A 12124-nucleotide genomic window follows, 5' to 3' on the forward strand; every position below is an offset into this window, starting at 1 on the left:
CGTTAGTTATTCGAAATTGACGGTGTTCGTTGATCTGGAGTGGGAGGTCCCGGGATCTTAAAACTAATCACTTCTGACGTGTACGGGATATGTATTATTAAAAATTCATTCCAATCATCATCAAAAATTAAATGGAAATAAAATTAAATAATATTTTCTTAGTTTAGTTTCTGATAATGATACTACCATACATAATGATGGAATGCGGGAACACGGTGTTACCGTGCGCCCCACCGCAGAGTAACCTAACCGTTGTAACCATGGTTAAGGTTTAGATAAGCATTGTGATTAATCATATAGGTTTGGTAATAATGACAACTAACCGCTATTCAACCAATATATATAAATATATATAACAGTGTATCTTCGGAACACACTTCCTCTGAAACACAGCACATGATTTCATTCTTCTCTCTCCCTAATCATCCTTGAAATTCTCCCCCAAATTTCGTTTTTAAAATCTTCCATTGTCAATCGTCGCCGGTTACTACGAGCTTTGGTTTTTGCTGGAGGAGTGGAATGGTTTCTATATGAGCTCTACTGTTGACCTCGAGGTTTGGATTTTTTTAAATTTCGATTGAGCTTTTAGCTTGCGGTGAGGACAATTGCGGTTATGATTGTTTAGGGGAAACAATGTTGACTAAAAGAGGAGTGTTTGGTTTTGATGTGCCATTCCAGGATCAGGTGGGGGAAAGTGGAGATTGAATTTCCTGATTAGATACGCAACTGCGACTTGTCAATCGTTTTCCGGTTCTGTTGTGTATTTCAATCTTATCGTAATTTATACAAGGGTATCAGTGGTGAGTGATAATGACGCAACACTTTCGTTCAAAGCTGGTAAGCGAGGTTTTGTTTGTGGCACTGTTCCATTATATTATTTATATTTGATCTTATGATTTACATCCACAATAGTTCTTCACTGTTCCTCGAGATTATCTAGACTTATTTTGTGCGAATTCGTTTATCCGTTTTCAGGAGGATATGAACGGTTCCGATAATCCGATGTCAAATTGCCAAGGAGGAGATGTGGTTAACCAGAGAACATCTGTTTCCGATCACGTAAACGGCTTACAGCATTCCACCGCTAGATCGGATGTCTTCGTGGTGAATATGGAACGATTTTCACATATCGTGGAGAAAGATATCAATGCAAATTCAAGGATTGCAGTAAGTACTTTTTGTTTGTTCTGATTATTTAAATCCAGAAATCATCATTGCTTTATGATAAAAGCGGCCTTCAAGCCTTTTTAATTCCAGCAATTTTCAAAAACGAATCCTGATGATGTAACGAAAGGTGATTAATAACCATAAAGTGTATTTCCAGCCCAATTTTAGCAATCCAGTCTCAGTTCAGTTCAAAAGTTTTGTGGTTTCGAGCTGCAACAGACCTCTCTTTTCTTCCTGCCTAAAGTCACTCTCCTTTTCTGCATTACTTTCTGAATTTTATCAATGAAAGACAAGAAAATATTCCTTTTGGTTTTGTTCTTACACGTACTTTGGTGGATTCACAAGTTGCAGAGAAGCCTTTCGCGAAAAGGACCTGCCAGAACCGGAGAAAAGAAAATCTCTGTAAACGACAGAGACTCTAATACGCTTTCTTCTTCGCCCAGAGGTACATTTTAATCTCCTTCCTTTCTTGACTCATTATTTCTTATTCTGTTCCTGAAATTACACTGCAATAATCTTAACCATATTTAGAATAATAATATACCTTGTATATAATAAATTATTGCTTGTATTATGCAAACTTTCCCTATTATAAACACCAAAAATCATATCCTTCTTGCCTAAATTTCTTACATTTTTTTAATATAGATATTTTTTATATATGCATGATTTTGGCCTAACCACAAGATATATAGCTTTTGAGTTATAAATGGTGTTTTCTTTTTGTATTCTACGACAGAATGTAATTATGTAAAGTCTAGAATCTACCTGCAATTAATAGGGATTTTTGTATTTTTCTCTCCATGTTTGTATGATGTCAGCACAGTTGTTTTGACCCCCCAAAAAATATCAGAAACAGCCAACGCTGGGGTCACAATCAGACAGCATTTATATTCAAGGCCTAAGTCACCCAAAGCGTTAGATGCACATGCTAAGGAATACAAATTCTACACAACAATGTTAATTTTATTCATGACCAAGAACACCAAAGTAATGATTTTTTTTGCTAATATTATTCTTTTCCTAATCACAGTCGTGCTCCATCATGCGACACGTACGTGTCTTTGTTCGAATTAACTAGCTAGGCAGTTCTAGTGGCGAACCCATCTGTATTATGGTTGTCTTATTGCTGTACTGTCATGTCTCTACATTACCTACTTGATTCACTTTATAAGCATGAATTTATTTAATTGCCTGCTCTAGAATAATTCATAGAATAAACCTCACCCTCCTTACTAAAATAATGTTTCTAGGGATTAACACTGCACTGAATACAAGACTAACATATACTAATTTGATCTGACTTTGATTAGATGAAGATTTTCAAACCACATTGTTTAGAACTACATACATAGACCTGATCCAGCTAGCCCAGCTGGCCATTAGCAGTCTTGTTTAGGATTTTAGGACCTGTCTAAAATAATCATATATATATATATATATATCACGCGGATGCGTATCATCCCCGTGAAGTGCGCGAGGATTTTTTAGGACCACAGATGCAAAGGCCAATAGTAACAGATCATACATTCTTGATTGTATTTAGTGATCATACATACTTGATTAATTGCATATTTGTATTTAATCACTTAGTGATATTGAAGTATTTTTGCTAATTGGTTTGAGAATTACTGCAGCTACTTTACATGAAAGCAGCATGCTGGAGAAGGCAACAATGGCCGATCACCCGCAAGTCCATCATCAAATCACCATTGGTAATAATGGCACAGCTGCAGCCTCTGCCGAGAGCAAATTATTATCTGGAGGCAGAAGGTTCAGTTTCCGGCGATCGACTCACACATGGATCATTGATCCCAGAAAGATACTCTTTTTCTTTGCAACGCTGTAAGAATTGCTATAACAATCTCTTTCTTATATATATATCAATCGATCACCATGGGAATAGATCTTATCTTAAATCATTCTTGTGCAGGTCATGCATGGGAACTGTAGTGCTTATCTATTTCACTTTATCGATGGGCAAGCCCAGTGGAGACGACAATGCTGCTCTCAATTGACCAACACAGGATTAGGAAAGAGGTAAATCCTGACATCTAAGAAACCATGATCGATCACGATGTGTAGACCTTTTTTTGAAAAAAATAAAAAATAAAAATAAAAATGCAGTAGTTTAGTATATCCCCTGCAGGCAGGCTGTAGGCTGTTGGTAGTGGTGCAATGGGGCACTTTTTTGTTGGCCCATTACTTTTTACTTTCTGCTGCTCCAAATTCTTTGTGTAGCCCACCCTAAACTGCTGGCCCCCTTTTGGATTTATTTTAATTTATTTAATTATGCATTCATCTTTGCCTCCAGAAATTTCTATCTAAGTGGGATTTTAGAGTCAACTATATGGATGCTATATTGACACACACGCCCCTTTCTAACTTCTTGTTTTGTGGATCTACAACCACAACTTAAATATCAAAGTTTACATAAAAAATAATAATAATAATAATAATAATAATAATAAATCAATCAATCTATTCGGAAAAATCCATTGATTAAGGGCTCTTTGGCAAGGAGTGTACCAATAATATATTGGTGGATCTTTGGCTTCTGTACTAACATAGGCATCCGCGATGTTAAACGATACATTCGATCTCGCCAAGCGTTGACTTTCAATCGTACAACATCATCCGATCCTAGTGTGATTTACTTTGTTAGGCATAATTTGCAAGGTTCGATGTGATAATGTCGAGCATTCACATAATAAACTAGAATTAATCTTGTATGCAAAAAATTGAATGTTTGATGCAATGTGTGAAATGTAACTTTATTAGGATATACAATGTCAAACAAGTGGTAAATTCTTATTACAAATTAAAATTCAACACCAGGGCTGTTCAAACATCCTACAAAATTACTAATACTGTATTGTATATATATATATAAACAATCATGTGATGGATGAGGAATTAGGTAGGAACATGGGAAGTCCAATCTTGGTGCCATAGGTAGCGACATCGTTTTCAACCTGTTTTCTGAAATCCCCAAATGTAAAACTGTGGTAGACAGTGCTGGGTATAACTGTGTCCGAAGATGGACACAAGAAATAGGCTGTCGAAAACCTCTCCTTCTCCACATCTGTCACTACCCTATGCTCCACACTCCTGTACACGTCATTGCTCCATGCCTGACATATATATATATATATATCAGTACTGTAATAATTGGTTGATCGAACTGAACTGAGCTGACCTTTATAGTGTTGATTAATTCGCCATGTGTTCGATTGTACGATGCTGCTGGTTATCACGTGGGAGATGGGTCTCTCTCTCTCTCTCTCTCTCTAAAGATTGTACTACTTCTCTACTTTAATTATGATTTTTATTTTTATTGTTATTATGGTCAGACGTACGACTGCTCAATTCCATTTTCCAAGGATCAAGTACGATGATCCCATCAGTGTTAATAATAATTATTATTATGGCAATGTTAATTGCACCTGAAACAAATCCCCGACGTTGATTATCAGGGCCCCCCGGACCGGCTTCACGGCGGCCCATTTCCGGTCGCCGCCGTTGACCAGCTGCAGCCCGCCGATGTCGTCCTGGTGGAGCACCGTCAGGAAGTCGCTGTCAGTGTGAGGAACTATGCCACAGACGCCGCAGGCGCCGTACTTGGGGCACGGCGGGTACCGGTTGAGTCGGAGGTAGCAGCTGCTCCGGCCACACTGCTCCTCGAAATATCTCCCGCCGGCGGCGGGATGCCCCAGCTCCTCCGCCAGTACGGCGGCCAGCTTCAGCGCTAGGGCGTGTGCGCCGCCGGCGAATTTCTCCACTGTTGACCTGTAGCAAATTCAATTGGGATTTTTAAGATGCTTGTATAGTAATGATTGTGTCGGGGGAATTAAGGGTGTGTTTGTTCAGGGGATTGGAATTTTTTTTTACTATTCATTCAATTTTTTTTTTTCTAAATACATCAAATCAAACACCTATTTTTTATTTTTTTATATTATATTAAAAATTAATTTAACATTCAAAACAATCGTATCAAAATCTATTTATATCACATTATACAACTATTCAAATTCAAAATTTTTAATATTCAAATCCCAACTCAAAATTCAAATCCGCAGCAAACACACCCTAAGATTAGTAGTGATGGATTAATCGTTGATTAATGGAGTAAATAATAGTGGATCGGATGTCGTGATTTGTAAGGGTTATTACAGTACTATGAAAAAGTACTTATCCATCACATCGACATCGACATCGATCCATCGGGTAATTAATGGGATAAGGGAATCTAGTACATTTTGCAAGTCCCACCTCGCCACTGGATTTTCTTTCGATTCAAGATTCAATTTTTTCCACTTGTTTATTTTTTACAAATCAAGAAAATGAAAGGGTTTATTCTTTAGGTCGGGGTTTTTTTTTTTTAAAAAAAAAAATGTTGATTAATTTTTCTTTAAAAATAAAAATCAGAATTAAACATTTTATTTATTTATTTAATATACAAAAATAAATTTTTATTCAAATTATTACCATAAAATTATACTCACATTAAATATTGAGTATATTCTTCCATGAAAATTTTTATACGCTTTTATTATATAAAATATACAATATGTACATATATTGATACAAAATACTCCATAATATATATTTTACCTAATAAAAAATTAATAATTTAAGAAATAGATAATACATATTTTTAATTATCAACACTCCATTGTATTTCTATTCCAATATTTACTAACAATTAAATAAAAAGACTAAGAACTCCAATTTACTTTTACAATCACACAATACTAAAACGTTGATCACTTATAGGGATATGATGATCATATGACACTAAATCAAAAGTTTTCCCCAAACAATTAATTAGATAAAATCAACCAAAAACATGAAATAATGCAACCAATCAATTAAACAAGGAACATATCCATACGTGTGTGTTGGTATTTTTATGATTAAGAATTAGGTTTATTTATATATTTTTGTTACTATTTAAGTATTTCAATTCAAAATTAATTTTCAGTTGAAACAACAATTTAATCTTATTAAAAAAGACCTTAATTACCAGAGAGTGTAGTTGTTGCGGAAAATGTGATTATGATCCCCCAATTGTAGATGAAAGGCTTCCATCCACGACACCTGGTCGAGCCTTTTGGCCCCCGGCGTCCCCCACCGGTAAATCCTCTCCGGCGACGGCGGTCCCCAATCGTTGTTCTTCACAGTAAACGGCTTCCTCATCAGCTTTATCTGCTCCTCCCTCATCTCCCCCAGAATCTCGTCGGGAATCCCATGGTTAATCACCTGGAACAGACCCCATTTCTTAGATGCTTCTGTTATCTGCTTCTTACACGCCGCCGATGATCGGAGATCTCCTTCCCGACTCATCAACGGGCTCAGGTCAATCACCGGCAGCTCCTGCTCCTCCACCACGGCGGCGGCGGGGCTGCCGGAGGTTGCGTCGTCGTATGTTGCGAATAGCTCCTCGTAGGCTGTCTCGAATGGTGGATCTGGATCCATCGATTCATGATCTCCAGAAATCATCGTGACCTAATTTAAGAAAGATGAAATCTTGGATCATAAGGGAAACATAAATCCTATTTCTCCCAAGAAATATATATAGCACCTTATATTGCAAGAACTAAAATATGCCTTAATTAGTTTCTGTGTTCGATGCATCAATAATGTATATGTGGAAAATTAAATTCAAGAATTTGTGTTAAAATCTTTTGAAAGAATCTTGGCATACTTACTTGGGGATGATTCTTCGATCAGATCAAGAATTTAGTGTACCTTTGGGGCTGTGTTTCTGTCAGCTTGTATTCTGCAGTTTCTGTTGCAAATTCTGAAAATCTAAGATAAGGGTAATTTGTTCTGTGAATTTTCGACAAGATGACACTTTGTATATGTTGTCCAATTGTGACACACACCCTAAACCTGGTTTTCTGGTAGCATTGCAAGAAGAGGCGACGAACATGAAATATAATAACTACAAGAATTGGGATTGAATGAAGAGAGGGAGAACAATCGATAAGAAGGGCCCGGGATGTGTATAATTGGTGTCAACAGCAGGACTGGAGAAGGAAGATATTTATAGGGGCAAAGACAAGTCCATATCTATCAATTACATCCCACCCCCACCCAACCCACCCACCCAATGAATTGTGAGATTTAGATTCTATGTTTAAAACAGCGAACACGCGGCTCTTCAGGCAATCACTAATCAGAAAAAAACCCTCTTTCTAATTAGATTGCTCTCACTATGCTGAGCTTTTCGAACCATGGCCTTGTCGGATGCTTAAAGTGATTGCTTGTTCTTGGAGGGATTTTTTTAGTATTTGAATGATTTACATAAATATAAAAAGTTTTTAAAATAAACAATGTATAACTTTATTCATGATGTCTTACAGTGAATTGATCTGTAATATTCTTTTGAAAACTGGCCTTAAATTTTCTCTTTAAAAACAGTATTCATCATAATTCATTTATTGTGGATTTATTATATTTGTTGGGAAAATCGATATATTATTTAATTGATAGAGTTTAATTTTAAATTAAATTTATTATTTTCAAAATCGATTATTCGACTCGATTGAAATGCAGGTGAGTTGTACGATGGTTATTAATAATGTGGATAAACGTATGAATGTTGATAAGTCACGGATACACGTGCCACTTGTTCGGACCAGATAATTACACAAGTATACGAACATGAATTTTATCTCCGGCTCAAAGGTCTTGGTCGGTCTTGGGTTTAGGCTTGGGTTTGGTAAATGCTAGATTTGATGAAGTCTAGTTGCTTAAGAGCAAAATCAAAACAACAAAATATTTTGTTGAAATACAAGAAAATATATTTTTGTGTAACAAAAGTATAGCTCAAAAATTATAATTATAAGTATGATAGATTTATTATTTGAAATTAAAAAATTCAAATAATATATTTATGACTCAAATTAAGTTTAGTGTTTATGGTCGGACGTTACTAGAAATATGACCGGTGGTTAAAGGAAATTAAGAGCAGCTGGTTTTGCCTCGGAATTAAAACTCCAAGGATGGAGGTACTATAAAAGGCTCTCTCTACACCTCTCAAAATACACCAAGATGAGAACTTTCTTCTCTCCCTCTCTTTCTAATCTTGATCTTTTGGTTTTCCGGCAATATTTCTGAAGACTTTTTGGTTCATATTCTGATAACTTTTATTCATGTTCAAGCCTCCCGATATGTTCGAATTTACCTCATTTTAGTTGGTCGGAGCTCTAAAATATTGAGATGTCATCTAATTCGGTTGTTTTATTTTTGGAAACGAACTGGAGGCATTACCAAGTCGTATTTATTTTTACTGAGAAAAGTTGTACCTCGACTCAACGTGATTATCGAATTTTATTTTTTGATAATTATTTTGATAAATAATGATTTTTCAACAATTTGGCAACCAATTATGGAGTCATTATTCACTTTTATTTTTATCTACTTACTTTTATAGTTAAATATTACTAGTATATTTTTGAAGATTGTTTATTCCTATTATTTGTTTGTTACTTTTTATAATATCGCCAGAATCAGTAATTAATATCGATCATTGTGCAAGGTTTATCTTTTTTAACAATGTAAGTAGATAGTTGTGTCCAATATGATGTCAAATTTAGAAACTTTTTCTATATACAGAAATGCACATGTGGTTTTTTTGTAAAGTAAAACAGTGATTTGTTTCTGCTTTAATTATTATTCAATTGAATTTGAAGCTGAAATGGTGATGGAGCTTTTTCAATCAATCATCCAACCACACAAAGTGGAACCATTCTTTTCTTTTCTTTCTATTCAATTCTTTACTTTCTGTGTAAAATAAAATGGCACATATATATATAGATGATGATGATGATGGATGCCATTTTCATTACCTTTTTTTAGTTTGCTCTTTCTCTTTCTCTTTCACTCTCAAGATGAACAGTTTGTTTCTGTTAATCCCATCATCAAGAAATTAAAGAATTTTGTTGCTACTACAAATATCTTGTGTTGGATGGTATATATATATGTATATATATTTGTGCTTTATCAGTTTGTGGTCTACTGTGGCTCTCGTCGTCATCAATGGAGCTTTCTATTGCAATATCCATCCGACTGTACGGTAAGAATCTCTCTTCACCACATAATGCTTCCTCAGTGCTTCCACTGATCGATTATTTATTTATTTATTTATTTTATGACGTGGGAATCCGTAATTTCTACCCGAAAATGCGCACTGGTGAACCTCCAGCCGAACCTAATACCCGACAAACCGCTTTTAATTTTTTTTTTTTTTTTGTGAAAGCAAGATATATATGGACATGCCGGAGTGTTCCATATTTAGGTTGCCTTCCTTTTTTAAAATATATATATATATATTTTAAATATGAGATTTTATAACATAAAAATATAAAACAAAAAATTATAAAGAATCGTCATTATATCATATAAAAATTAAAAAATTAAAACTAATAAATTCAAAAGAAATATGGCTAGTTTTGTATTAAGTCCCATTTGTTAGTAAGATTTTCACTACAAATTAAGCAAGCACTAATATATTTACAACATGGCTCATTGGCTTGTTTAATAAAATATGTGTTGCACTTAATTTGATTATTATTATTATTATTATTATTATTATTATATAAAATAAGATACATGCTTGATCTAAGTCACTTAAACAATATAAATTATTATAACCTACTTAACAAGGAATAATTAGAATGGTGAATGAGGATAATCAAAGCTATGTTGATTAGTCCATTAAGCATAAAATAAATAAATAAATAAATTGGATAATGCATGCTATATAAATTATTAGCATGTGTTATATATATTGTATGAACTATTATCATATAGTATATTTATATTATATTAACTTATACGTTGAGCTGCCAGATTAATCTCCATATTTTGATTGTATATATTTATCATGTAATTATAGTAGTAACTTTTTAGAAAAGTACAAATTCACAATTTATATATTACATTGAAATTGCTATTTAAGTAAAAAAGAAAAAAATGAAAACGAAAAAATATATATATTTTCTATACACACCCTTTCATTACCTATAACCCTTTATTGAGATAATTGATGAAAAAGTAGGAGATGAAAATAATTACATGTAAGAGATAGAACAATTGTTATTTATGACAAGTTTGACTAATGATATATAGTATAACATAATTGCACACTCCTCTATCGTGACAACAAAGGAAATCTTTTGAATAATAATAACAATAATAATAATAATAATAATAATAATAATAATAATAATAATAATGTTCTTTTTGGATTTTTTAATAGTCTTTCCAATATTTAAAAACATCACATTCAATAATTATTTTATCTAAATAATAATAATAAAAAAAGAACAACAATGTGTATGTTCAAATTTTATAATTCTTCTAGCGTTGCGGGTTCCCACGTCATCCAAAAAAAAAAAAATTATAATTCTTTATCCCGTAAAAACTGTCATGATGGTGTGGAATAGACGCGTGACTGTAAGGATCGAAATTTATCCAAAACACACTCGTGGAGTAGCGGCTGCCTCAATATAAAATTAGATAAAGATATATAATTTTTTTTTAACAAAATCTCAACTCCTTAAATCAATATCAAATTTTGATCACAAAGCTTTTAAGCTTCGAGTCAATAGTTAAAATAAATAAATAAATAAAACCACAGCCAAATGGTGCATTTAGTTTAAATAATTATTATACATAATATTTTGTTATATAAAATAATATACTTTGTAGAAAATAAATAAATATTATATAGTAAAAAAAAAACAATTCAAAGAGTAAAAAACTAATGATGAATAGTAAAATTTTATTAAATAATAAAAAACGGGCAGTTAAAATTTCAAAGATAAATAAATTTACCTCTATTGTAAGTAAGTAATTGTATGTATGAATGCATCTAAAGTTTGATATATATGTATATGTATGTATTTTATTTAAACTAAATATCAAATAACAAATTAGTAATATAATATATATATTTAAAAAGTACGTAGGTCCTTAACTTCATCATATATGTTGTGCGTCACATATATCTATATATACATATACACACAATTATCAAATACAGTAAAATATTGTTTTATAAAATAATATAATTTTTTTTTATAAAATATTACATTCAAATTAAAAGTAAAAAAAAAAAAAACAAAAATAATTGTTTATACATATATGTATTTATAGTTCATATATTATATTTATTATCAGTTTAAATCACTATTTTGTAATTATGGCTTAAATATATATTACAACGTGTACATTATATATCCTAGTTTTCAATACTTATTGATATTACTATTAGTATATTTTTTTCTAATTTTATTTTTTTCTTTTTTAGATCAATTCAAAATTTTAGAATACATTCAAAATATATTTCCAGTGCACTACATACAATTCTCGATATATTTTTGAGAACATTATCGTCATCGTCGTCGTCGTCGTCATCGACTGCAAACCCCACCACCACAATGTTGGAGGTAGGACATCATTATTCATGGATAGTAATAATTCAATTTATCAATCAGATCATATATCAAAATATATATATATATATATCTTATCCTAATGACCTAACAATTCGACTGGACTCGACTCAACTCGAATGCTTTATTTATTTTTATGAAAGGTGTGGACACCAATGGATCTTTGAATTTATTGAAATGATCTTACCGACACACACGGTCGCCGTCTCGGTCGTCGTCGTCGTCGTCTTGGTCTGTCCATCAAATCATGTCGTCGGAATGCATGTCCGCCCGGCAAAGGACACGTGACCATATTGCGTTGCCCACGTGACTCAATGCGTGTTTGGGAGAGGCTGAAGCTATGGTGCGCGTGCTCTTTACCCGCAGGATTCGCTCCCCACCCCACCCCTGGACCCTCACTTTTTCCCGACTCCTGGGACCTCCTGTCTACTCCACCCGTGATCATATTATTAAGAATGATTATTACGAGTGCTTATGATGTCTATGGTGTA

General features: G+C 33.3%; 2 protein-coding genes across 7 annotated transcripts; one reads left to right on the top strand and one right to left on the bottom strand.

Annotated features, from left to right (window-relative positions):
- Positions 1-394: 394 nt before the first annotated feature.
- LOC127249451 (uncharacterized) lies at positions 395-4755 on the top strand. 4 transcript variants are annotated; one of them, XR_007838327.1, is made up of 8 exons: positions 395-554; positions 679-837; positions 976-1167; positions 1513-1612; positions 1994-2157; positions 2805-3012; positions 3101-3207; positions 4644-4755. XR_007838327.1 is itself a non-coding variant. In XM_051272222.1 (7 exons), exons 2-6 carry the CDS (start codon positions 811-813, stop codon positions 3183-3185), a joined length of 612 nt encoding a protein of 203 aa, XP_051128179.1. In that variant the 5' UTR covers positions 395-554; positions 679-810; the 3' UTR covers positions 3186-3207; positions 4644-4755. The 4 variants fall into 4 exon arrangements, 3 of the variants coding, with proteins under 3 accessions (XP_051128179.1, XP_051128177.1, XP_051128178.1); XM_051272222.1 differs by lacking the exon at positions 1994-2157; XM_051272220.1 differs by lacking the exon at positions 4644-4755 and having other exon boundaries at positions 3101-3466.
- LOC127249450 (gibberellin 2-beta-dioxygenase 8-like) lies at positions 3541-7163 on the bottom strand. Of its 3 annotated transcripts, none has more exons than XM_051272218.1 (4): positions 6919-7163; positions 6194-6675; positions 4614-4956; positions 3541-4301 (listed from the first exon to the last, which is right to left on the bottom strand). In XM_051272218.1, the coding sequence occupies exons 2-4, from the start codon at positions 6667-6669 to the stop codon at positions 4065-4067; spliced, it is 1056 nt and encodes a 351-aa protein (XP_051128175.1). In that variant the 5' UTR covers positions 6670-6675; positions 6919-7163; the 3' UTR covers positions 3541-4064. The 3 variants fall into 3 exon arrangements, with proteins under 3 accessions (XP_051128175.1, XP_051128173.1, XP_051128174.1); XM_051272216.1 differs by having other exon boundaries at positions 6879-7163; XM_051272217.1 differs by lacking the exon at positions 6919-7163 and having other exon boundaries at positions 6194-6823.
- Between the last annotated feature and the right edge of the window lie 4961 nt (positions 7164-12124).

Source organism: Andrographis paniculata, unplaced genomic scaffold, assembly GCF_009805555.1.
Source record: "Andrographis paniculata isolate CXL003 unplaced genomic scaffold, ASM980555v1 Contig36END, whole genome shotgun sequence".
NCBI lineage: Eukaryota > Viridiplantae > Streptophyta > Magnoliopsida > Lamiales > Acanthaceae > Andrographis > Andrographis paniculata.